The following is a 27,995-nucleotide window of genomic DNA, read 5'->3' on the forward strand; positions in this document are numbered from 1 at the left end:
GAGACATTCACAGAGCTGTTAGAATATTACAACTAGACTGGAGGGTAGTAGGTATTTTAGCATAGAGAAGTTTGTTTGGCCATTGACACACATAAAAACCTCAAACTGGTTTGGGATGTTTTTCCTGAAGCAGCTGCCTGCATTCCTGCCTGTCAACCGAGAGCCAGAACAATGCCTTGCTCGTTGCCTGTGGAGTTTTCTCTGATGCAATTAAACTATTTTTCTAAGTTTCAGTGATGAAATACACATCTGCTAACACCCTTAAAAAAACCTGAAAAAAACAACAACAACCCAGACCAGAAAGTTCACAGAAACAGGAGTGAGATTTAACACTGAGGCAGGGAGTGAAACAAATGGTAATAAAAAAGCACCTTGATAAACAGGGTAAACAGAAGAACAGTGACACAGTTCCCCATGAGTTTTCATGCCAGAGGCAGAGTGGAGGGTGTGGTCTTGGGGAGGGTGCAAATGTGGGGATGGGTGTCCCTACACAAGACCACACTCAGTCCTGACTGACAACGGAGAATAGACAGAAAAGAGAGGGGGGAGAGCGAGAACAGATCAGGGAAAAACTGGGCACTGAGCTGTCCCAGGACCCTGGGAAAGGATTCCTTTAGGAAGACCTCCAGATGGACCACACCACCACAAACGATCAGTAACACAGTGGATTCTCTAGTAGTGAATTGTGGATTGCTGATCTCTGGAGAGGATTGAGACGTGACATCACTGAGATGTTTCTTAGTGGGCTCCAGCGGGCCGTGGTTGTCCTCCAGGACCATCGCGCCGCCACGTTTGCCCTCTCGGCCCTGGTGGTGGTGAGCGACCTCTCGGCCGCATTCCTCAACCAAGGAGCCTTCAGACGCCACTTCCACCTGGTGCTCTCTGTCCTGCTTTTGTCTGGGCCTGCCCTAAGTATATGGGTCTCCAAGTACAGTGTGTTTGCTAATAACAACCACTACCTGTACAGGTAAGATCTACATGTGTGTTTGTTTGAGCTGGCTTTAATGTGTTATATTGGATTCATTTCTTGGTGTAAAGATTTTGAATAACATGAGACCCTTTGTTTGTCACATAAATGCTGTATGACATGAAAGGCAGAAACATATACTCACTCTAATACGGGTGGACAATTGCTCTTTGCACTGCCTTAATAGCTGTCTTAATTTTGTCCTGAACTTTATTCAGAGCGAGTCCTATTTATCAACTGAGGGAAGTTAAATCAATTATTTGTGTTGTTGTTTTCACTGTAAACATACATTTGATGTAAGAATAAAGTTCACTTTCAAAAAGAGAAGACATGCTTCCATATAAATGTGCGTTGTGAAGTAAAGGAAGTACTTCATCCTGATTTCTCATTGTCATTTCTTGTTCAGGACGTTCCTGAGTTCAGCTTGGGGCTGGACCTGCATCCTCACTGGATCCTTCATCTTCCTCCTTTCCTTCTCCCTCCGCCGCTCTGTCTTTCTATCCCTTCGTCACCTCTCTCGGCTGGCCGCAGCCAGTGCTGTGTGGCTGGCCCTTCGCTGGCTGTTAACCTCCCTGGAAGATGCTTCCGGAAGCTGTTTTGAGCCTCTCGGCACCACTCTAAAAGCCTGTGTGGAGGCCGCATCACCCGGGCAGGGCTCAAGACTGCTGCTCCGGGACGAGGAGAGTAAGACGACCTGCCTGCGCGCTGGATTTCAGTGGCGTGGCTGTGAGGTATCCCAGGAGGCCCTGCTGCTGTGCCTGTGCTGCCTGCTGCTGGTGGAAGAGACAGCCATGTTTGGGCAGTGCGTACGCTCAACAGGGACTCCCCTCAGGCTGCTATTCCTGCTCTGTGTCTGTCTGCTGGGGCTCTGGTTCTTCCTGCTCTTCTGCCTGCTGGCTCATTTCCCACAGTTCCCCTCCCAGCTGATAGGGGGAGCTCTAGGCTGCCTGGCCTGGAGAGTTCTCTACCTGGGTTGGTTTAGATTTGAACCAAGCTGGTGCTGTCCAGGGGGGCCCACCAGTGGACTATTAGTTGCCACAGAAAAGAAAGGAGAGGTGAAGAATGGAAACAGAGAAATGTTTTTCTAATGTGGCGGTTGTTTACCTCTGGTTTTGAAAGTGGTTACTGCTGCTGATAGACTTTTAAACATTGAGGGAGACTGATAAAGTCTCCAGGATGTAATCGGTGTCTTTGCAGGGCGCGTTGTGGACATTTAAAACACAAATAAAACCTGACTGATATAAGAATTATAATACAATAATATAAGATTACACCTGAAGAGTAATATGATAATCATTTTATTTTGGAAATAGCATAACAGCATTGTAATACAGAAGAGTGGTTTCTGAAACTGAAAATGACTGCGAGCATTTTTTTCATTGCTAAAGTAAAAGGATCAAATGGCATCTCAAAACGACACATAAGAAGGTATGTTTCATTGCCAGTGTAAAAGGTTTTGTGTGTGTGTGTGTGTCCTCTGTCTCTCAGTAGATGAGGCCCTTGCAGTCTCCCCTGGGTTTATTGATTTTGTCGTAGTTCTTGTGGATGATGTCATACAACACAGCCTAGAGTTCAGAAAATAACTCAATCAGAACCAACACTCATTACAGGACCTACCAAAATATAAACAAAAATATAAAATATATAAAAAACAACCATCTGAACTCACATATGTGTTGCGGATCTCCAGAACCACAATGCGAAGCTCGCTGTACTGATACTGATCCAGCTCATGAACAAGCTGCCTGTAATCTCCCTGTCAGGGGGACATGCAAGGAAAACAAAAAATAAAGGGGTAGAGCAATATTACTCATTAACATCGCTGTGGCATGATGTTTGTCCCCTCCCTTCACACAACGTACACATGTAACTGACAGACATGGTGTCAACTATTTAGAGGTTTCATGATTGTTCAATTGAGCCGGAACTTGTGGGGAAATCATTCACTGATTTATTTGACACCACAGCAGAATCCTCGATGTACTTTATTTCTCAGGCCTTATATTTTCATGACGGCTATTGGAAAGTAAATGCAGATATGATACAAACTACAAAAAAAAATATCAAGCAGACAGGGAGTTCAGGTAGAATCCACTTACCACATGGGGTTGTTTGGAAGCCTTGGCCACTGCATCACCCCGCTCACTGTAGTATCTGAAAAGAACACATAACAACATGAAGTTCACATATGCATATACAGTCATGGACGAAAATGTTGGCACCCTTGCACTTTTGTCAGATAATGCACCACTACTCCCAGAAAAGTGTTGCAATTACAAATGTTTTTTGCATTTACATGTTTATTTACTTAGTTTGCATTGGAAAAACACAAAAAATCTGAGAAATAATGCCCAATCTGACTTTATTCCACATAAAACTCAAAAAAGGGCCGGACAAAATTATTGGCACCCTCAACTTTATAATGGGGAGAACACCCTTAAAAATAAAGAAATACAAATATCTGAAATCAATTGCTTCCTGTAACCATTAATGAGGTGTCTTACACCTCTCTACTGGAATTTCGGACCACTCTTCTTTTGCCAACTGCTCCAGGTCTCTCACATTTGAAGGGTGCCTTCTGCCAACTACTGATTTGAGATCATGCCCCCCAGTTGTGCTATGGGATTAAGATCTGGAGTCATCTCGGACACTTCAGAACTCTCCAGTGCTTTGTCTTAACCATTTCTGGGTACTTTTTGAAGTGTTTTATGGGTCATTGTCCTGCTGGAAGACCCATGTCCTCTGACGGAGAACCAACTTTCTGACACTGGGCCCTGCATTGCGCCCAAAAATGATTTGGTAGTCCTCAGATTTCCTGATGCTATGCACATAGTCAAGGCATCAGGTTCCAGAAGCAGCAAAGCAACTCCAAAACATCGGTCCAGCTCCACCATATTAGCCTGTAGGGACCGTGTTCTTTTCTTTGAAGGCCTCATTTCGTTGTCTGTAAACTACTTTACCAAAAAGTTCTACTTTGGTCTCATCTATCTACAGGACGTTCTCCCAGAATGATTTTGGCTTCCCCAAGAAAGTTTTGTCAAACTCAAGTCTGGCTTTTTTAGGTCTCTGTGTCAGCAGTGGGGTCCTCTGGGTCTCCTACCATAGCATCCCATTTCATTCAAATGGCGACGGATAGTGCAAGCTGACACCGTTGTACCCTTTGTCTGCAGGGTAGCTTGAATTTATTTGGAAGTTGTTCTAGGTTATTTATCCACCATTCAAACAATCTTTTGTTGCATTCTGTCATCAATTTTTCTCTTCCTTCCACATCCAGGGAGGTTAGTGACAATGCCATGGGCTGTAAACTTGTTGATGACACTGCGCACAGTGGACACAGGAACATTAAGATCTCTGGAGATGGACTTGTAGCCTTGAGATTGTCCATGCTTTTCTACAATTTTGGTTCTCAAATCCTCAGACAATTTTTTGCTCTTCTTTCTTTTCCCCATGCTCAGCGCGGTATACACAGACACACAACACAAAGGTTGAGTCAACTTTGCTCCATTTTAACTGGTTGCAAATGTGATTTCTGTATTACCAGCATCTGTGGCTCGCCACAGGTGAGTTTAAATAAAGATTAAAGGAGAATTACATGCCTAAAACACAATTATTTCTTAAGGGTGCCAACAATTTTGTCCGGCCCTTTTTTGAGTTTTATGTGGAATAAAGTCAGATTTGGCATTATTTGTCAGATTTTTTGTGTTTTACCAATGCAAACTAAGTAAATAAACATGTGAATACAAAAGCATTTGTAATTGCAACTCTTTTCTGGGAGTAGTGGTGCATTATCTGACAGAATTGCAAGGGTGCCAACATTTTCGTCCATGACTGTATGTATATGGTGCCTGAGGTATGATAATTTGTTATTGGACAGAGCTTTTGAGAAAATCTTTGAGTTGTGTCAAAGTAATGACTCAGGTGCCCAACATCCCCCTTTTTAGGGGGTAAAGTCAAAATCGCGTCCCCCGATCAATACATTCCAAGCAGACTTCATAGAGCTCCCAAGCTATTTCATCCTCGAAAAACTGGTCAAAGTGACACCCCATCCGATTTCCCAGTGTCCCAAGGGTTAGTCAGAGGTCTATCCAGTTTCCGCCTATTCTTCACAGACAACTGTGGCGGTCCACAGAGCTGCCTGTCGACTGACTCTCCATCACATGGGCCAGCCTGGTAAAAGTGCTCATCATTGACATAATGTTGGTCTGACAGGTCTTACCTAAATATAATTCATCCTTAACCAAGTGTGCTATCTAACCCACTGAAAAGCATTCTTCCAGAGATCACTAGTACTTAATCGGATAGTGGATGCGGTTCCTCATGATTCCTGTCCCACACATGATCTAATGTACTGTTAAAATAACTCCCCCAACACACAAGTTTCCCTGGGGACAGTCCCTCAGACAATCATTCAAATTATGCTTATTCTAAGAGCCTTCCAGTGAAAATCCTTTTGTTTTTATTCAGATCAAGTTTTCTGATTCATTTCTTGACAGTGATGTAATGGGTGGTGCTATAAAACGTACTTTGAAATCTGTGTCTGGAATCCCTCAATCTTGGTGCGAGTGTTGGTCAGCAGCTCGAACACCTTCTCCTGAAATCATCAAACATGAAAAATCCAGGTTTGAATAAATGGGAGAATACATTTTCATACTTAAACTATGATGCTTGACTGCCACTTGCCAATATGGTTTCTTAAAAAAAGAGTTTGTGTATATTTTTAAACACTAGCTACGAACTAGAACTGTAATTCTTAACAACTTAAAACTAAGCTGAACTAAGTATACTTGGTCGCAGCACATGAACAACAGCTAATTTAATAACTGGTCAATATCATTTTGCTAATTAAATACCATGAGAAAGATCCTGAGTGCAAACATGGGTGGGTTAGCTCAATGTTCCCACACGCCACACGATAGCTTTAGTTCATGTGCGACAGACTTTGCTCATTGCCAGTTGCCCGTTAATGAACAGGAAGAGCTGCATACTAACCTGCACTGCTACACCAAAGTTATTCCCGTCCTCCATCGTGGGGACCTGCAGCTGCACCCACATCGACACCTGAGAGAGACAGTACAGAGGTATGAGTACAGAGGTGAAACATCGGCCACAAGCATTACGGGTGCAAGGTAAGTGAAGATGACAGAGTTGTCTGAATGTGAGGCTGTCAGAGTGTGCCTGTGTGTGTGCATGTGTGTGTGTTTGTGTGTGTGTGTATGTGTGCATGCTTGTACGTGTGCGTGTGCAAGTGCTTGTATGTTTACATGTCTGTATGTGTGTGTGTTTTCACTGAAGCAGGCCTGCCGTCAGGGGAGGCAAAGGGTTCAGATGACCCCCTGTCAAAGGCAATGGTCTATGATTGACCCATAAATGGGATTAACTACAACGAGGGGCCCAATTCAGAAAATGTTGTACCCCTGTCCAAAATTCCTATTGGCTGGCCTATCTGAAGCCTTCTGGTATTGATGACTTGACTTGAGAGGCGTGAATTATGCAGTGTAATGCAGTGACATTACCGTGTTCAGTTTCTCCTTAAGGGTCTGGAGGTGAGGCTTAATCTCCTTCAGCAGAGCCTCCAATCTCTCATTGCAGCCAATGGGACCACAGGGGGGGCCAGCTAAACCACAGACATATCAAAGGTCATGTTCAGCACCATGAGGGTCAAAGAAACGATGCTTAACGATGTTAACGATGATGAGCAATGCTTTTAATTAGACACTGCATTTACTATATAACTGCAATCAGTTTGTAATTGTATCGTCAACTTCACTAATGAGGCCTGTAGAGTCCATTTCTGACAATTAGATTTAGGATTAGTTCTAAAAACTAAATATATACGCTATAACTCTGCCAACTCAAATCTTTGTAGGCCATTGACTCAGTCTCTTCAATATTTTGAATGACCTTCCTCATCCTCTTTGTCACTGTCTTTGTCCTTGTCTTTCTTTCCTTCTTTAGCCTCTTTCTGTCGAAAGAAAATAAACATATGATATGGATTAATATACAATAAAACCTGTCTAGGAGACATGCTAATCCATGGATATATAATTTTAGAGTTTATACAACTATGTTAATGGGAGTAAATGGGGCTGGATCAGGGATCTGGAATGAGATTGCATTTCAGTCACCTCCTCTTTCTTCTTCCTCTTGAGTTCCTCTTTGGCTGGGTCAGGGATTGGGATATCAAGGGGAGCCTTCAATGCAGTCAGGTCCTCCAGACTGAGAGAAGCCTTAAAGGAGCCAACAGCAGACAGACTATCGTTAGGAGACGTGCATTGCTATCACTGTTAGAAAATGGGGTTTTCTATGGCTTTTACCCTTGGGGGTATCATTTATGTTCTCACAACATTCTCTCAGGAAGTGACTCACACACAAACCATCATCCATGAGGTCAATATGTGACCACCACATCAGTTCTACACCAAATACGGTTTTGGTTTTGAAAATGAAATGGACACGTATGTCACCTCTGGAACATACTTCTCAGTGGCTTGATTTTACCTGCAACAGGGCATCCATTTCTGCCATCTTTTGTGGGAAGAATGCTTTGACCAGGTGTTCTGCCTTTGGAATAAATGTAACATACATGAATACAATGGGCCCACCTCAATACTGGGGGAAAACATCTGAGCAATTTAAATGGGGACAGAGTCTGTCTTACCTCCAAGGTCAGTTTCTTGCAAAAGCCATCAACCTGGAATGAAACAGTATTTTTCACATTACCTTCTGACAACAGACTATTTGTCATATTACGGCGCGAGAGTCTGCATGTGAGCATGCACTGTGTTTGCTCATATACACAACTCTCTTCAGGTTTTTAGACTTAGAGTTGTTAGAATTCTAGGCCTACTGTTCGACCAGTTGTATGCTATATTAATGTTGAAATATCTTCGTCTAAGTTACCTGTTTCTTTGACTCGGGGGTCATGACCATGGACGTCATCGTAACCAGGTGAAAATATGGACAATCTGGTTACACAAAAAAACTTCTTGATAATTCTGTTAACGTTTGTTAATCGATCGACGTGAAGAATTTCTCCGGACTTTTCTCCCAGTAGATATGACAATGTTATTCGTACAAGAAATACGCAGACAGTTACTCAGCAAATGAAGTGAAAATGAAAGTGAATTAAAGCAATGTCGGAACTTCCCGACTATCATTATTTAATTCCGCCTTTGTGTTGCACACTGGGAATTGTAGGACACTGCTTTCCATTTCCATTTCAAACGTCATTCGAGTGTAAAACTCTGAATGTCCAACTCTCCTATTTCCAATCACCATTAAAGAGGCACAATTGTGATTGTAGTTTTGTGTCTAGAGGTCGTTATTTAGAACATGGTTATGATAGGCTATGTAAAAAAAAAAAATAATAATAATAATAATAAAATAAAAAATATAGTCGATTTCGAATTTCGGTAAATCACCAAAAAAGCAACTTCGGTGACGCTACTGAACTGAACCAGAGATAACCTCTGGTGTGACATTAGATTCGACCACATACGACACCGACCATCACTCAACTGCGATATTCAACCTCATCGGTAGGTGGTAGAAGAGCTTCCTGTCGTTGGTGAAATAATCATCTCAATGAAGATCATTACATTATCACCACCATCAGGGTCAATCACCTTCTCCTCAGTTGGGGCTGCCATGTTTTTTGCAAGCTGTTTAAACCTACTGCAGACTGTTAAATGGTTGCTGATGGATATTATTGAACTTTCAATCAACCAGTTGACAGTGGCCCTCTGTTTCCCTAACTTGACCCACATGTGGGGTTCAAGTTCCACCTAAAAACAAACAGACACACAAAGAGCTGTGGCGTCAGGCACAGTAAACAAACCCCAAACTGCCCGACGAGCAAAGAAACTAGTCAGATCAAAGTTGTCGACAAACTAAACACACTGAGTGGATTTGTTTTTTTCCCTGCAATTTTTTGGTGATCAATAGATGATGTGTGAATGCCTTGCAAGCGCTGGCATAATGATTATGTGTTTCTGATCAAATCACTAAAGCTGTGGAAAAGAAAAGCACCTCCCACTGCTGTGGCATCTTGTTATCACACTAGACTAGCTCAAATTCAATGTGAGAATGAGTGACTTTACTTGACCAGTGCTACACCACTGATTTTTACCAGACTGTGAACTAAAGTGGGCTAGACTTTCACATGGTTCTAAGAGTTTGCATGAATTAATGTTGGAGGTGAATGGAGTCCTTGTGCCAGACAGGCACTGGGGCTCAAGTAGGACATTTATTGCACTTGTGTATCTCTGCATGCAACACAGCCTCACACTAGACTGGTAATGTAGAGGCTAGGCATACTAAATATCCCTAAGGATTCCTGAGCCATAACTTTTGGGAACACATTTCTTGAACACTTTGGAAGACATAAGATGGTAGAAGTATATTATATAGTTGGACAAGCTTTTGAATGACCAGTACAATCAAATACTTTGATATGGCTAGGAAAAATATGATGGATAAGGACTTGACTTGAGACATTACAATCAAAACAGCCTTCATTAATGCTTTTGTTGTTTTTTTTTTGTTGAAGGGAGGACATTGTCCACTCTCTTCCTCACCTTAAATGTCTTTCTGGGTAGGAATTTCAATTCTGGCAAATGTACCTTGAGTTTGAGTAAGATGTAATGGCAGTGATCTTGTATATCTAACTTATCTGATTCAAGATGATGAAATGAGACCTAGACATACTGGTTTCTCATTTGAAAGGCCTGAGGCATTTTTCACTGCTCAGAGCAATTCAATAACACATGCTGTATAACTTACAGTGAAGAGTATGGAAACAGTTTTTTATATGTGTGTGTACTTAAGTTTGATGAATGAACAAGTATGGTCTTCACGTTCATCACTGTAGTGTTTTTATTTCTTGTTGTTTGTGCTGAAAGGTCAAAAGTCAACCTGAAGTTCTTGGTAGACCATCGGTTATTGATTGATTTGATAATGTATTTCTGGGGAGTACATTGTGATGTTGATGCCCTGGTCTGCTGGCAAAGTCCATGGGGCAAAGGCTGCTTTGCAAAAGTAAAGTTTTGCAGGATGAAAGAGATGTGATAGGTTGAAACACAACACAGGAGACACTACACGTGGAGTTTCTAACCGTACTTGGATCAAAATCAAAAAACTATATTACGGCAGAGAACATTATAATTATACACGTAAAAGCAATCTGAAGTTGAATAAACATGTGCAATAAAAACAATAAATCATAGGTATGGACAGTTTACAATGGTATAACAATCTACACACATGAAAGGGATATCAAACTTTGGTAAATATACTGTATAGCCTTTGCTGTAGCGAAAACAACCACTCCAAATATCAGAGATGATACTTCAATGAGAGTCAGAAGACCGAATGCGATGAACTGAAGTTTTATTGAATCTTGCAGTCATTTCATTCAATCAGAGTGGTGGTCCATTGAGCAGCTCTGTCAAAACCTTGCGCACTAACTTTTTAAAGGGCATATTTCGTCACTATGCTTTTCCAATCAAAAGCCTAAAACGTATCCAAATTGAACCAATTGTACACCTAAAACTTATCCACGCTCAGCCAATCAGAATACTCTCTTTCACTTGATGTGGAGAAACATTTTAGGACAATGGTGACTCGTGACAGCAGGTTGGTGTCCTTGCCAATATGGCAAAGAGCCTGTTTATTTTTTTGGGAGGCTTTGCCTGTCCTTGACTTGTCTGCATCTCCTATCCCGAGACCCCTCGATGAATGCTTGCCTGTCTCCATCGGCATGCACCTGTAGGCCTGTTTTTCGAAAACAAGTCTCATCCCTGGGAACAGGCCTTTCTGCTTAACCTTTCAAGACACCCACCTCTGCACACGGCCATTCTGCCTAGCCTAAAAAGACGTTAATCTCTGCGCACAGGCCAAATGCCTAATGTATTATTAATTACCTTACATGAACATGGCTTTTCTGTGTTTCTGCGTGTGTGTAACTTAGAATATTAGGTGCCACTTAGTCTGCATTTGTTCAAGTGCATGTTTAGACCAGAGGTGATAAGAAGGAAACTGTGCTTCTTCCGACCTTGTGCAAAACTGCCATCCTTGCTATATAGGGAGCCTTTGACGTCAGAGATCCACCACGTGGTTATCCCTGCTGAACGCTAAACTTCTGTCTATATAAACCTTGTGCGATGTGTTTAATTGAGCCCGATTGCAATTGTTGTTTATCTAATAAATATACTTATATGCAGCTCCGGAGTCCTGAGGTAACTAGGGTGAATTTTCACCTATCAGCTTTATGTTCACCACACCACTGAATTATAACCATGATTCTCAACACCTTCAAAACTGGTGGCCAGTGTGTAGACATTTGATTCCAACCTTCCTTTCCAATTTCTGCTTTGACATCTCATCAAAGACACGTATAAGGTTTGGTGCCATATTGTGGACTTCAGAAGCAATGTTATCAGAGTAGACGTATGTACCAAAATAAAGTCATAATATGATATAAATAAATATCGCGATATAGAGTAGCTGTATCAATATTATATTATTATTTTTAATTTCCACCTCTAATATGCCAGCCCAAATTAGGCACTATTTTACATAGCCTATGGGCTATTATTGCCTTTTCTACAGAACGCCATAAAAAAGTGGAAGTATACAAAAGCTTCACCATACTGAAAAAAGTAGTTCACCTGCATAATACTGGCAACTGAGTATTTCAAGTTTTCTCAGATGTGGAATCCAGCTGTACATAAACGACTTTTTTTTAGAGAGAGTATGTTCCAACACGTGCCTGCGTTGCGAATGGTTTCAGGCCGTGGTTTATTGTTATTGACAGGCTGAAGTTTAACCAGTTGTTGGATGTGCTGTACTTTTATCTCTCGCCCACCCTTGCTCTCTCTCTCTTGCTCTCGCTCTCTGTCTCGCGCGCGCACATACACACACACAAACAAACACACACATAAACTTTCTTGTTAAGTGAAGATTTGTAAAAGTAAGTTTACAAAATAAAACACTCCAGCTGTTTAACCGAATAAACTATAGGTTTTTGCTGTTGTGGTTAGAGTGCCGAATTTCCAACTGTTACTAGGTGTGTGGTTGTTATTTGGGCAAGATAAAAAAAAGGAAACGTAAAGATTGTGAAAAATGAACTAAGTTAGATATTTCATCGCTTAATTTATACTTAAGTATACAGCAATAAGAAATTCGGCTCTGCAGCACTGAGGATAACCCCCATGGTTATAACGTCACTGGTTTGAGTAGTGTTTCCTCGTTTCCTGACCAAACCTCTGACTTTTCACGGCAACATCTGCTGATTTGGCACTGCTTCGTCATACAGGGACGACATCCTAATCTTCAAACCCCCCATCTTGGATTTTTCAAGACCTTATTGCTTTCACCTATAAGACCATCAGCTGCATTTGTAGTAAATGCAACCGCAGTGATACAAAGTACTCTTCTGTGAATAAAGGAACAGGACTTTGCATCAGCCGGTGGCAAGCCGGTGTTGTTATACCAGTAGGACGAAAGGTTTTAGAATATGTGGTGTAAGAACCACCGAAGTTCTCTGGAAGAACCACCGAAAAAATAACATTTAGAGATTCGAGTGCATAAGGTATTATTTGTGTTTTCGAGGGCTATCTTAGCTACTTATTAGCCAACTGTGCGGTCGTCTCAGTTTTTTGTTTAGTCTAGTCTGGAGACCTGTTGAGCACACACGGATGTTGCTACGGTTGTCTATACTGGATATAACCTCACACAACAATCCACCAAACTCCGAACTATATAATACCTCTGTAAAATGAACGAATAGGGAAATGTGTTTGAAGTAGGCTATATGTAGAGATAGCTGTTGGAGCTACAAGTTTGGAATCGCAATTTGCGCTGACGGAAGAGGAAAGTCGCTTGTTGCTGTCCAGATATTAAGCTATGAAATAGGGTGTGTGTAAAGTAGATAAGTTACACGTGCTGCTTATACAAAAGAGCAAGGTTCTCACTACCTCAGTTACCTCGGTGCAGGAGCTCTGTCCACAAGACCAATCAGATGTGAGAGGTGATTGGCCCTGGAAGACGCACTCCATTTGTTACACCAGCATCTGTTTTTTTATATAACCACTGAATACTTTTGGAGTTTTAGTATCTTGTTTACTACCGCATCATCGAGGATGTCGCGCCTTATGCTTGGAGTACTGAGAAGGTATGTATCAAAATAAAAATGTGTAAGGACTAATACACAACTTCTCCTTGGTCTTTTCCGGATTGTAAGCTGAAGAACGAGATGTACAGCCAGAGCATGCATTACATTTTACGCAATGTAAATGGCGTATCCACGTTGGCGCAGAAATGTAAAGGATGTGAACTTGTGAGATATTCGTGTGAGAGGTTTACAGTGCCTGCATGTTCACAGGGACTAGGTTACTACAGAGCAAAGCTCAGACAAGTTACTGAAGGAAATATGATGTTCAATTCTGCAAACCTGAATGGTAACCGAGAGTCTGAAGCCTTGTACATTGACGCTATTTTACTTTAGAGATTGCCCTTGGCATATTGCCTAGTTCAACATCCTTCTCTCAGTTTACTTTTCTAATGACATGTCGTGGCAAACTGTGGCACACGTTGTATAGCCTGACATGGAACAGGTTAATGTCACATGCGTTATCACCCCATGTGGGTTAGACATTTTTTGCCCCCACAAATTCAGATTGGTTTGGGGTAACCAATCCGGTTTGTTCAGTGCCTACATTGGTGTATAGCTGTAATGACTGAATGCTTAACTCCTCAGGGTTGACATTGATCTAGTAATTGGTTGCATCGAAGAGGGTGGAAAACCTGGAAACCAATAGTGGAATCGGGGTTAGTTTCCCATATATTCCATAAACTCTGGCATAACGTTGGGTTTTGTAAAAGACAGATGCACTGCAAGGAACAAGGATATGAATACTGTGCTGTAATGCACATTAACGCTACCTGATACCTTGTGGTAACTCAAAAGAGAAAATACAACATTGTCACAACTGTGTCCTTTTTCCTGACTGTGGTATGTGATAGTTTAACCAAGCACGCACAAACTTTGACTTGCTGGAAAGAAGTCACACAATCTCTCAACCGTAGGAGATGTCAGTAGCTGAGAAGTCTGAGTGTCCGGGTGACTCATTTAATACAAGAAATTAAGTCTTCTCAGATATTTCCTTGTCAAGTTTTATAGAAACACAGTGCTTTGGGTGGAAACAAGCAAAGTCAAGGCATTGTGCCCGTTTTTAGCATCAGGAAAAGTCTGGAAAGATTGAGATAAACTCTTCTCTGTGTCCTGTGTGTGTGTGTGTGTGTGTGTGTGTGTGTGTGTGTGTGTGTGTGTGTGTGTGTGTGTGTGTGTGTGTGTGTGTGTGTGTGTGTGTGTGTGGTTGGGGGTGGGGGGGGAGGATGTCTAACAGTCTGTGTGCTGCTAGTGTGTCTGCTGTGTATCTGCTGTGTGTGTGTTGTATGTGGTGTATGGTGTATTGTGTACATGTGTTTGGGAGGACTTGATTTGCTGAAATGTGTTTAAATACTTACATGAGAAGATCTCAATAGGGAATGAGGACACATTTTATTATGTACTCTGCTGAATTCCACACAACCACTCAAAAAAGAAGCTCAGAAAAGTCTATAATGTGCAGAGAAGTACTGAAAACAGACCAGAAATCAGAATACAGTTTGTAGTACAGAAACGTAAGATATGTGCCAATAACAGAACACGATAGGCAGGAAATAGACATTGTTTTTTGCACATTCGATCTGTATATGTGTGTGTTTGTTTTTATGTTTGTGTGTCGTTGTGGTTTTGTGCATTCTTGTTGGTTAGGAGATGATAATGTCCACCACCCCCATTGGTTAAACTGCAGTGCACACATGATTTGTGAAGGCCTTGTTAAGGCCTAAGTGCGTTTAAGTGTTGCACATAGGTCTGTGCGGTATGCCCACAGAGACTGTGAACTTGTAGAGCTTTGGTACAAGTGGGTGTGCTTGTGCATCATACCAGGCGATTGGCCAGCCCATCTGGAGGTGTGTTTGGCCGCTGAAGAGAAATAGGATGGATCAGAACTCCACTGAAAATGAGAGGGAGAGAGAGAGATCATGGGGTCTAATGGTTGATACATTGACAGACTTATCTCTGCTCTCATGCTCTGTGTTTCTGTCTGCAACAGTTAATAACTCTACTGCCATACTGTTCCCCAAGCTCCCATATAGCAACTAGGGAACTGCAAACATGGCTATACATACAGATCTCCTGAAATTTGAGTATGCATGGGCAAGCTAAAAACAAACCCCTTATGGCTGACCATTTTTTGGCTGAGTTTATTGGATCACAGAGGGTTTCTTAACTCGTTGGAGTATGTTCTCATCAGTCTTATTAGCTGGGGATGGTCCTTGCGGATTAGGATCACTTCTGTTCAATTAGAATGTCATTGGCTGAGGGTTCTCTCTATAATGTTACAACGAAATAGAGTGTTACGTCTATGTGTATCTATTTAACATTTATCTATGGGCTGATGTTCTAGAATCTAGATAATACTACAGTGGCATGTGGAAATAAAAAACCTTCTTCAGGGCACAGGATTATTTTACAGACTAACAAATCTATGCTCAGAACTCACTGGTCAAAAGGTTCCAAAGAGAACTGGGTTGATGGTGAGGAGATGGGGGATGGGTGAGAGAGGAATGATGGGATAGGAGGATGGTGAAAGAGAGTGGGTTAAAGGTCAGAGATTAAAACAGTGAGACGCCACACCCATTAGAAGAGTTAAAAAGAAAACCTCTTTCACCACCCCCTTTCAAATATCTCCCTAATTTTATTCACAAGCTACTGTAGATGGGAGTCACGCTTTGTGAAATTGAAGACACCCTCTGTCTCGTGAAATGACTGACCACTTATCCAGTTATGCTGTGCTGGGCTGTATAGGTAAGAGTCAGTGGCTATTTTATGGCCCAGTTTTAAAGCTCTGTGCCGATTGTTCAGCACCCAAACAAAAAGGACTGGCCACTATTCTAATGTGAACTTTGACCCTCTTTTTTCTAGTACTCAGAGGAAAGAGAGAAGGTTTTCACTCCTTTGTCTTTTCATGCCTCTCGCCTCAGTTCATTAAAAAGAAAGTAAAAGAAATGGGCCCTAATCATTAGAAGGTGAATCTGAGTTCTGTAGCTGTGGGGTGTGTGGTTGAATGTTGGTTGAGCAATATCGGCTCACGGTTACATTGTTTGTGATCCAAGAGGTGATGCAAGAATTGTTCTTGGCCACATACCAAATACAGGACCACCGCTGGCACCAGTGTGGAGTTAAGCTTTGTTTTTCAACGATATAATGAACATCTTCATGCTCAGATTTAGCCCTGGTCACACATTTGTCACAACCCAACTCAGTGAAGCAGGAATTTTAGTTCTTTTGGAAATAACCATTGGCTGTAGAACAGAACAAACATACCAATACAGACCCAACCAGTTTTCCAAACGCCTTCCTGAATGCAGTGATTGATTGTGTTAGAGATGACCCATGTGACTGTATCAAGTCCTGCTAACCTGGCAGGGTGGTAGCATGGTGGACAAAACAGACGGGATATCGCTTACAGCTGCTGTAGGAATTCAGACCATATTGTGGACAGTTTGAACAATGCATAACTCTAAATAACTAACAATATATATTTTTAAAAGCCCAACTACTGTATATACTAAATTCCTGTTCTAAAGGTGAGTGAGTCAAAGAGGCAGAACTGGTTCCTTTAGGGCATGAAGTTAGGACAGAGCAAGCTTCTCAGGGTGAGGAGTTTCAGGTCATTGTCTCGGTAACACCTGTCCTCAAAGGCTGTTTCTCTTGAAAGGTCTCATTCTGGAGACTACACATGTTAAAGAGGCAAATGGGTCTTCATCCAAGAGGTTTACCCAAATGTGGATATAGATTCTGATCTGAATCTTATCTATGAAAACCTTCGCACAGTGTTTTTGCCCGATTCTTAAACCACCCTTTTTCACTGACTACTAGTGCAGTGCCCGTAGGAATTATGCATTCTGTAGTGTTAGCAGACGTAGGTGTAGCTGTTGTTCAGTGCAGAACTGGGAGGATAACATGACGACATGGCCCAACATAACTTACAGCGAGATTTTCGCGTATTTCGTGGACTCCATAGCAACAGATGGGAAAGCAATGGACAATCTGAAAGCCTCCGATGCTTATCAATATAAGCTACCATTTGTAGCGGTGTAGTACTCCACTCTTTTGTTGTGATTTTGATTGGCACCCAGCCGTTTATTCATACACACTGACCGGTTTAATGAACACAGAGCAAAGGCGATCACACACAGTACCTTCGGAATGACAGCCTCTCCCAGCCAGTGTAAATGCAGACTGAGGTTTATAATATTGCAATAATGAGAAAACAAAGTACACACGAATTACAACAGATTGGGACACTAATACATCGGAAAACCTCTCTCTTTGCATCAGTAGATGCATGAACGCATGGTCACTGGTCTAGTCTAACCAGCAACGTTGAATAGAAAGCAAACTCTTATACAAATACATCAAACTACAATATACTACTTAACATGGTAATGAGACTTGGTTACATGCCAGGCTGTTCTATGACTATGACATCATTCACGTCGCGTGGGTCTGCCCCTCTTTCTCTGAATTACTACACTACCCATAGTGCCTCACTACCCATAGTGCCTACGGCAAACGATAACCCATAGTGCCTACGGCAAACGATAAAATACAAAAATCTCGCGAACTATGAATTCAGAAATCTTCAAAATCAAGGATGCACAGGTTCATGACATGCGTAAGCTACATGCGAAATCTCATATCTAACGTAACTAACGTCAGGGAGATACGCCCTAGACTGACAGACACACCGAGATTTCTGGATAGATATGTTTGCTCTCTTATGCTATCTAGTAAAACATGTAATAACTCAACGTACATACAAATATTGCATGAAAGTCTTTTTAAAGGCACCCAGTGCAACTTTATGTAAACATTCAATGAAAAATAAACATTCAATTTCTAGTCTTTTTTACACGTAGTAAGTCCATTACATATCGTCATTCAAGGAGCAAAGATGAGACGTCATTGTGTGGTGAGAACTGATAGAAAATCGTAAACAACAACAATCGCCGGGGGGGAGAGGCCATTTTTCCATTGACTGGAAGCCTGCTGTATTTATTGTAGGTTACAAAAAATAAAGAAAATGGCGGCGATTGTTGTTGTTATCCATTTTCTATCAGTTCTCACCACACAACGACGTCTCATCTTTGCTCCTTGAATGTCGATATGGAATGGTATGGAGTTACTGAAACTTACTACGTTTAAAAAAGACTAGAAATTGAATGTTTATTTTTAAGCCTCGAAAGTTGCACTGGGTGCCTTTAAAGTAGAGTGTGACATTGTATTTATTTATTTTGTCAGATCGGGGACGTCTGTGGGAGTGCGTTCCCTAGCCTCCGTTCCTTCCCTCCCCCCTGCCGTGGCCGAGTTTGTGAAGGGGGCGGTGGACGAATGCAAGCCCTCCAATGTTCACGTGGTAACGGGGTCGACCCAGGAGCTTCAGGACATCTACGCAGGACTGGAAAAAGAGGGCATGGTCAAGAAGCTGCCGAAATATGAGAACTGGTGAGTACTGACCTGACACATGTTTTATCACAAGGGGGTGTTCCTTGTCAGCTACACATTCTAGGTGGCCGATAACCATATTTTTATATTGAAGACATGATGTTTTCTTATTTTCTTTGGGTAGGTTCCTACAGTTTTTTTGCCAACTCATCTAGTCCCTCTACAGTTTTCACTCAGGCAGTCTTGCTTGAGTTCTCTGCCTTTCTTTCATGTTTTTAGACTAGATCTAATAGTATTTGACACTAGCCTGACAATGTCAAACTCATAATTCTAGTCAGAATATGAGTCTGATACTGCTCCATTGAGCTGTGTGCCTCTTCACTCAATTGGATACCTAGAACCAATCAGAGCAACATAGTGTGACCATCTGATACATTAAACTTTTACCGGATCCCGTAGAAAGGACGGCAAAAACATCTTTTCGATCGACAAATGCTTTGATCGCGTTTCTCTGTTCATCTTTTAAAATGAATGCGCTGTCAATATCTGTGAGATATGCACGCTCACGTTATACTTATTAGCAGGGAGGCTAGCTAGCTACTATGTGTTGCAATAGATTTTTGGTCTAAGCGTTAGCAGTAACCTAAAAGTAATGGTCTAGAGCTTCAGTTAAGACCTACAATACTCTGCAACATTCGTGTAGCACATACACAACTAACCGAGTCAATGTAGACATAAAAAAGTCGTGTAGATAGCTTAATTCACATAAAATATTTCCCACTAACAGGCTACCGGGATGCCGCCATCTTGGTACGATTTCGAATCTACCGTTAATTCAACTCAAGCGTTGGTTGATCATCTTTCCATCATCGTATAAAGCCCACCCTGACAATTTCATTGGTTAGATCAGTTTTCTGAGATCTGATAATTTCTCCCCAACGGAGCAGTGCCAGACCGAACTTCCAGACCTCAAGTGTTGTGGGCGGGGTTCGGTCTGTTATCCAGGCTAATTTGACACTGTAGTAGTCATTTCATAAACACTGTTCATTATAAACGGATGTGCTATTGCATGATATTTATCGGTGTAGCTTTTAATTCACTTTGACTCACAGAGATTGAATCTTTAATTTGTTTGTATGTGTGTGTGTGTGTGTGTGTGTGTAGCTGGCTGGCACGCACAGATCCCCGAGATGTGGCTCGTGTGGAGAGTAAGACGGTGATCGTGACTAAGAATGAGCGCGACACTATTCCCATCCCCACCGGCGGTGTCAAAAGCCAGCTGGGCAGTTGGATGAGTGAGAGCGACTTCCAGACAGCCAGACAGGACCGCTTCCCTGGCTGCATGGCAGGTGAGTGTGAAGAAAACACTCACATTTACAAAAAACACACACAAACACATACACACACGATCACACAAACGCATGCACACTACATTCAGACTTGTACACTAACATACACATACACACACACAGTCACGTACACATTCTCAAACACTTACACACACAAGCCTCACAAAGATAAAAAAGAGCAAAGAATCATTTCTGTTTTTATCAGTTTTAAATATAGCCGTAATATTTTAAATTTAAGGTTAAATTTGATTTGTCACTTGTCTGCTTTGGGTTCAGCCTCTCTCCATTTTGTTTCCCTCTGCGTGTAGGCAGGACCATGTACGTGATCCCCTTCAGCATGGGTCCAGTGAGCTCCCCCCTGGCCAAGTTTGGTGTGCAGGTCACAGACTCCCCGTATGTGGTGGCTAGCATGGGCGTCATGACCCGCATGGGCACGCCCGTCATGGACAAGCTGGCAGAGGGGGCAGAGTTTGTACGGTGCCAACACTCACTGGGCAGACCCCTCCCTCTCAAAGGTACCGCCGTCAGTATGGTTTGATTTGTGTCTCTGAGTGAATAAGGTGGGGTTTGTCTGTTAGTGGGTTGGGAGATGTTATTGTTACAATTGTCTTACATTGCATTGGAGATCGCATGGATAAGAGGTTGATAGGCGAAAAGTCACCCTAGTTACCTCAGGACTCCGGTGCTGCATATAAGTATATTTATTAGACACACAACAATTACAATTGCAATCAGGCTCACTCCCAGCACAAGGCTGATGGTGAAGCAATTTCACTAACATCGCATAGGGTTTATATACTTAATATTTATCTAATGCTGGCGCCATAAATGTTTAACATTTCAGTCAAGTCCTCGACTGAGCTTCTTGTCTTGCAAGGTTGTCTGTTCTTTCCATGGTCAAGAGCACATTTCGACCCTGTCACCAATTAGCTCACCCAAACATGTTGTTGCACATATGCAGACAAAGTGGCGCCTAATGATCTAATTTACATGTATACACAGGAACACAGAAAAGCCATGTTCCAACTTACATAGATACATTATTTATATAAGGTCATTAATAATACAAGGCACTTGATTATTATATTCTTAAGTCATTACCAGTGTTTGGAACTTATCTCCATTAAAGTGTGAGGTCAGTGTGGGTAGGGTATGAATCCGTAGCGAAGCATTGTAGGCAGGTGGCGAGACCATCAGCTGTGATGAGTAGGCTCAGGTGTTGACTGCGTACCTTTAATTACTGGGCCTATTGTGGCATCAGAAAAGGAGGGGCACCGAGAGCTGAACTTGCTATGGCGAATAATAATATGGAATGGTGGGATTTTTTACTTCATGAGATGTGTGGGCATGTGATGAATGTGGAGATTATTGATGAATGAGTGATTGTTTCGAAGCTGGGAAAACTCAATGACAGACCGAAGTGAAGACATTTAAAAATTGACTACACTGTCCAGCAGGACAAGTGAGACCTGGGAACGAGAGATGGAGGGCCATGTCAACAGAAATGGGCTAGCTTCACTATGGGCTCTATAAGGGAACAGTCAGGTGTGTTTGAGCAGAGGGCGCACACTGTTGGTTTGATCCCCAAGATAACCCTGCTGTGCCGCTTGATATCAAGCGCTCCCCAATAGCAGACTTGATCCCAGACACTCACTCTAGCTGCGCGTTTGGTGGAGAAAAAGGTGGAGGTAGACGATTCGTGAAAGATATTTGCTCTCTGCTTACTCTGTTGGACAAAACTGAGCAGCATGATCTCTATGTAATGCGAGACAGAACTCAGCAATGTACACAATGAGTCACAATGAGGTCTACATTTAATATAATCACAGCAGGCAATGATTGCAGGGAAATGTAGGTAGCATGATTCATTTGAATACAGTGTTTTCATTACATGAAGCTATAGTACTAGTCACTAGGGCTCATTTCATTCCATTCATTCATTTCATAGTAAAAATATACTTCTATCTGTTTCCTTCTTTCTCTCTCTCTCTCTCTCTCTCGCTCTCTCTCTCTCTCTCTCTCAGCTCCCCTGGTGAACAGCTGGCCCTGTAACCCAGAGAAGGTGCTCATCTCCCACCTTCCTGACTCCAGGCAGATCTTGTCCTTTGGCAGCGGCTATGGAGGAAACTCACTGCTGGGGAAGAAGTGCTTCGCCCTCCGCATCGCCTCACGCATTGCCAAAGATGAGGGCTGGCTCGCCGAGCACATGCTGGTGAGAACACACAAACACACACAAACACACACACACACACACACACACACACTATTACTTTTCCTCACACATTGCCAAAGACCAATGACTAGGGCTGGTTGGCTGAGCACATGCTGGTGAGAACACGTGCATGCAGAAAACACACACTCACAGACAAACACTTAAACACACAAAAACACACACCTGCACATAGATGCACTCACAAACTCTCACTCACAGGCACACACTCACACTCACACTCACACTCACTCACACACACACACACACACACACATACACATCATGCACGTACAGACACGTACGCACAGACACGCCGCACAGACATACACGTTTACACTCACACATACACTTTGCTCTCTACATTGTCTCTGACACCATCAAAGATAAGGGCTCATTTGCTGAACATACACTGGTGAGTACACACACACACACACACGTTGCCTTATGCATTGCCATAAACAAAGATTGACTTGATGACAACATGCCAGTTAGAATGCAGTATTGACATTGAACACTAGAGGGAGAGCCTGCTTTGTTTCTGCAGATTTTTTTTTTTGAGCAAGATCAATGATGACACTCATTAAGGTCAAAGGAATTACATCTCTTGGAAGGAAAAACCTCTAAAGGAATTGAATACAGTATCCTTAAAGGAATCCCCATGTCTTTGTATCCATATAGTCCATTTATGCTTTGCTTTCTTGACTGAGACCTAGGCAGTCTCACATTCTCTGCGTGGTTTTTCATGCCTTTTGCTCATATGGGTTTATAAACTTGTTCTGATAATTAGATCAGTGGTATGATATCTCTAAGAGTCTGCAAAGACTTTGCACATTGGACCTTTTAATGCTGAGCACAGCCATCATGACTATTATGGGTATTGTAACTTTGATAATAATTTATTTATTTATAGACTTCACCCTGTGAGATTACTGATCACAGGAAGCTCATTTCTGTCTTCGTCATATACTTCACGTTGCATGGAAGCAGAGTTTTATAACCTGTTTTGCAGTGTGCCAGTGTGTCTGATAATACTGATCTTGAGAAACAGATTCAGAAACAGCATAGATGAAACCATATGACCTCTGCTCACCTCTTGGAAACGTACCAGCTGAGCAGAAGTTGAATTTACTGCAGTCCGAAAGGATCCAATTTGTGTCAATTTATGCTAGTGCAACTGAGCTTGCCAGGCAGCACGGGAAAAAACTAAAGCCAAAATGGCACATCACAGTCCAAACCATTGATTGTATTGTGTGCAAAATGAACATAGACATTAAGGCTTCTGTGCAGTCAACATAGCAATCATGGTTACCCGGGAAACAAAGAGCTTGACTGATTTCAGCTTTCTTCTCCTAAAACTGGCTTCTATAAAGAATCAAAGATGTTCAGCTTTGTGATGTATATTCAAATGCTCTACGGGAAAAATATTGTTACGTTTAAGTGGCCATGTTTAGGTTTCATTTGCTCATCCCTAAGAAAAAACAGTAGGCGGAAAGAGAATTTCTGTTCAGGCATGTCTCCTTCTTGATGAGCTTGAGAAGGTTGATAATAGTAATCAAATAAAAGCATGCTAGAGCTCCAGGACCTTCTTGGACTTTGGTTAGGATCTCATGGGCCTCTCTTCTCTCTGTAGATCCTGGGCATCACCAACCCTCAGGGAGTGAAGCGCTACGTGGCGGCGGCGTTCCCCAGCGCCTGTGGGAAGACCAACCTGGCCATGATGAAGCCTGCACTGCCGGGGTGGACTGTGGAGTGTGTGGGGGACGACATCGCCTGGATGAAGTTCGACAGCCAGGGTGAGCAAAACGGGAAGAGGGATATAAACGTCCCCCTTTGGAACTCTGACCTTTGAACTATGAATTGCTGTGGCCAGCCCACTGACAGTACAAAGAGAGCATTGTCCAGCTTTCATAGCAGCTGTCTGCTTTCTAGTAAGTTAATTTTTTACAATTAATGCAAACAATGTACTGAAACGTACTGAGTATCCAGTAAATATTAAGTTCTCAGAAACAATTTTTTTTACTCCTTTTTTGTTTTCTTTTGGGGGGGTAACACTTCACCAAAATGGAGATGATCACACACCCTAAATACTTCCTCTGATCATTTCTCTGTCTCCCCCTATGCCTCTCTCACTTCCCCTCTCTCTCCCCCCCCCCTCTCTCTCCCTCCCCCTCTCTCTCTCTCTTTCAATTGAAATTCAAAAAACTTTTTGGGCATGACTGCAAACAATACAACGTTGCCAAAGCATGTTTACATAAAATGTACAAGCACAATAAAATAAATAAATACAAAACAAACAATAATTTATCGATGGTAACAATGTGGTATAGAAACATATAACATCTCTCTCTCTCTCTCTCTCTCTCTCTCTCTCTCTCTCTCAGGAAAACTCAGAGCCATTAACCCAGAGAATGGTTTCTTCGGAGTGGCTCCGGGCACCTCCATGAAGACTAACCCGCACGCCATGGCAACTATCGGCAAAAACACTGTCTTCACCAACGTGGGGGAAACCAGCGACGGAGGCGTCTGGTGGGAAGGCCTGGACGCCCCGGCCGCTGGGGTCGGCATCACCGACTGGCACGGGAAGTCCTGGAAGATCGGTAAGCCTTCAGATTACCAGTGATCGGTGTTCCAGGGGATACCGTCCTATGCTATGATATACGTCATCTACCGAGCAACAGCAGAAATTCAATATGGAACAATCTGAGTCACAGTTCACTGTGTTTTCACATAAATACATACATAATCCAATCGTGATCAAAACTATACAAATCTGGTGTAATGTATGTAACATTCATCTGTATTGTGACACTGGCATGGCTAGAATATCCCGTAGTCTGTGTGTCCACAGGAAAAAGCCAGCTTTTGCAAAAGTGACACAGAATGGACTTTTATGTTGCGCAGTCATTTCCCTCAGAGCTCATGCTGTGACTTTTCATTGTTGCATCATCAGGGAAGATGTGATGAATTTAGAACTGCTCTCTGTTCAGTGAAGAAGAAGCACACAGGGGGGGTTTCCAGATCGTTTAAATGCAGATAGTTGATTTCATTATTTCTTACAAAACCTTTTAATGGAGTCAGTTGTTGCAAAGACACATTATACTGTCAGAACTGAATGTAATTGTACTGACAGTGAGGTCTGAGAAATAAATGTGACATGATAGACATCTGTCGTCTAGTTGCCTGATCCAACCATATGTTTAAATTACCAGGCTGTCTTTGACACAGGAACTTGTACTTTACACCCTTAATCTGTTATCCCCTGCTGCCGACACTCTCACATCTTATGTCTCACTTCTTATTTAAAAAATGTGTCAACCATGTTTAACGTCAGTGTTTCTCTCCCTGTCTTCCTCTTCCTCTTCTCTCGCGCGTCCACAGGAGACTCCACTCCATGCGCCCACCCCAACTCCCGGTTCTGTGCCCCTGCCGGCCAGTGCCCCATCGTTGACCCCCTGTGGGAGAGCGACGAGGGTGTGCCTATTGATGCCATCATCTTTGGGGGCCGCAGACCAGAAGGTGGGCATTTTGGGATGGGGAAGGGGTGAACTAAAAAAAAAAAATCTGAGAAGGGGGGTAGCAGGTAGGAAGGCATGTGACTAAATTGTTTTCAGGCTTCAGGTTACTGCCTTATATATTTTTCATCTGTCTCTACTGAATGTACCATAGCACCATTGCTTAGCTGAACACAGCTGATTCAGTCTTCCTAGAACATAATTTTTATACTGACAGAATTCATGTACTTAGAGCAAGAATGGGCAGAGGATTTTCAGGTCAGGGGTGGCCAGCATACCCAACCTGCTACATAGAGTAGAAAACATTTAAAATCTGTACACTGACACTAGCCAAGACATAGATGCGTGATAATGAAGTTCAAATACAGCAAGAAGGGGCTACACCCTTATACTGAATGTGGAGTTTTTTTGGTTTTAAATAGAACAGCTTTGTTGTTACTAAGTGACTTTGTTGTGAAATAGAATCTGAAGTAGATGGAGGACAGTAGATGATGGAGAAATTGTACTTCCTGTTTGTTATTATGTCCCCTGAACTGGTGTTTAGCACGGCCTGTCCTTCATCATATCCCTTTCAACACTCCCGCACGAATGTCCACACACACACACTGACACACACGCACATGCACCCACAAACACACACAAACACACACACACATGCACCCACATTCACACAAACACAAACACACACACATACACACAACATAAAGACACAATCACACACACACATTCACACACACACATTCACACACAAACACACACCCACACACACATTCACACACAAACACACACACTTGCACCCACAAAAACACAAACACACACACTTGCACCCACATTCACACACAAACACACACACATACACACACAAACACACATCCACAAAAACACAAACCCACACATATTCCTTCCTTTCATAAAAGATGACTGAGCATTGTGTTGGCACTGCCCCCTCTCTCCCTCCATAGGTGTGCCCCTGGTCTATGAGTCTTTCAACTGGCGTCACGGAGTGTTTGTAGGAGCAGCTATGAGGTCCGAGTCTACAGCAGCAGCAGAACACAAAGGTTTGTGTGCACTACTCATCGTCATGGACGACGCTCTAAGAATGTGGTAGAATGTGCTGGAACTGTGGTATACAGTCATCTACTTGTAAAGTACATAAGCATGATATTTGCTCTACAGATAGCCCTCTATGAGCTATACATGCGTAAGTGTATATGTAAAATACTTCTTTATGCCCACACAATATGCCAGTGCTCTTTGTTAGTGTTCCTACACAAGATTAATAATAATATACTGAAATGAATTACAACTTGCAAACTATCATATTTGTCTCCTGTCCCATAGGAAAGGTCATCATGAACGACCCCTTCGCCATGCGCCCCTTCTTCGGCTACAACTTTGGTGACTACCTGGCCCACTGGCTCAGCATGGAGACCCGCAAGGCGCCCACACAGCTGCCGAAGATCTTCCACGTCAACTGGTTCCGCAAGGACCAGGCCAGCGGCGCCTTCCTTTGGCCCGGCTTCGGTGAGAACGCCCGCGTGCTTGAGTGGATCTTCCGCCGCTGCAGCCGGCAGAGTGACGACGAGGCCGCCAAGAAGAGCATCGTGGGCTGGGTGCCCCAGGACGGCGCCATCAGCCTGGAGGGGCTGGGGGAGAAGGTGGATATGGGGGCGCTGTTCGACATACCCAAGCCCTTCTGGCAGAAGGAGGTGCACGAGCTGCAGGCGTACTTCACCCAGCAGGTGGGGGCCGACCTGCCCTCGCAGGTGGGAGAGGAGCTCAAAGCACTGGAGGAGAGGGTGAGGAATTAAGCAAAGACAGAGGGATGGATGGATGGAGAGATCGATTGAGCGATAGTTAGTTAGATAAATAGAGATGAGGCAGAAGGAGAGATGAGATTGTAAAACAGATCTTTCAGTGATTGTGATGCTGAGAGAGACAAGGGTGGGGGGTGGGGGGTGGGGGGTGTTGGGCTGGGGTGTGTGGTCCATATAGTGTTTTTAAAAACCACAGGTGGGCCACAACAGTTATGACACCAGCGCCTTTCTGAGATTTTAAACCGAGGCAGCCGCACAAGAAAGGCGAGCGCAGGGTGCAGCGCTTCTTCTCCAGGTGGCTGCATACTCTCTCCTCATTGGGAGAAATTGAAAAAAGAAGCTGGCACTCAGAAAAGAAAAAACAATATATGGACACTCAGCCTACCGGCAAGACAACAGACACTACGGGAAATGATAGAGCTACTGCACAGTTGGGGGAGATTGGGGTGGTGGTGGGGGTGAGGAGGAACTTGTGTGACGCTGTGAATATGACATTCCGTGACGGGGGAAATATGAAGGGTGCATGTGCATGACGTGACATTAGTGGCATTTCAAAAAGCAAAAAAAATGAAAAATACCAC

At 42.8% G+C, this 27,995-nt stretch overlaps 3 protein-coding genes across 3 annotated transcripts; 2 read left to right on the plus strand and 1 right to left on the minus strand.

Annotated features, from left to right (window-relative positions):
- Positions 1 to 643: 643 nt before the first annotated feature.
- On the plus strand, positions 644 to 2,055 carry fitm1 (fat storage inducing transmembrane protein 1; the record flags this gene model as incomplete). The annotated part of the gene is made up of 2 exons (XM_080855440.1): positions 644 to 967; positions 1,374 to 2,055. Exons 1-2 carry the CDS (start codon positions 732 to 734, stop codon positions 2,053 to 2,055), a joined length of 918 nt encoding a protein of 305 aa, XP_080711566.1. The 5' UTR covers positions 644 to 731.
- Positions 2,056 to 2,350: 295 nt separating this feature from the next.
- Positions 2,351 to 8,063, minus strand: psme1 (proteasome activator subunit 1). The gene is made up of 11 exons (XM_080854856.1): positions 7,868 to 8,063; positions 7,626 to 7,658; positions 7,466 to 7,528; positions 7,093 to 7,194; positions 6,869 to 6,929; positions 6,481 to 6,581; positions 5,957 to 6,025; positions 5,491 to 5,558; positions 3,067 to 3,121; positions 2,637 to 2,723; positions 2,351 to 2,532 (listed from the first exon to the last, which is right to left on the minus strand). Exons 1-11 carry the CDS (start codon positions 7,904 to 7,906, stop codon positions 2,452 to 2,454), a joined length of 759 nt encoding a protein of 252 aa, XP_080710982.1. The 5' UTR covers positions 7,907 to 8,063; the 3' UTR covers positions 2,351 to 2,451.
- An 11,692-nt stretch (positions 8,064 to 19,755) lies between these two features.
- pck2 (phosphoenolpyruvate carboxykinase 2 (mitochondrial)) lies at positions 19,756 to 27,408 on the plus strand (the record flags this gene model as incomplete). The annotated part of the gene is made up of 8 exons (XM_080855470.1): positions 19,756 to 19,873; positions 20,182 to 20,388; positions 21,898 to 22,085; positions 23,716 to 23,878; positions 24,467 to 24,682; positions 25,464 to 25,601; positions 26,560 to 26,655; positions 26,939 to 27,408. Exons 1-8 carry the CDS (start codon positions 19,816 to 19,818, stop codon positions 27,406 to 27,408), a joined length of 1,536 nt encoding a protein of 511 aa, XP_080711596.1. The 5' UTR covers positions 19,756 to 19,815.
- Between the last annotated feature and the right edge of the window lie 587 nt (positions 27,409 to 27,995).

The sequence above is a fragment of the Sprattus sprattus genome (genome assembly GCF_963457725.1).
Source record: "Sprattus sprattus genome assembly, chromosome: 17".
In the NCBI taxonomy this organism is placed as follows: domain Eukaryota; kingdom Metazoa; phylum Chordata; class Actinopteri; order Clupeiformes; family Clupeidae; genus Sprattus; species Sprattus sprattus.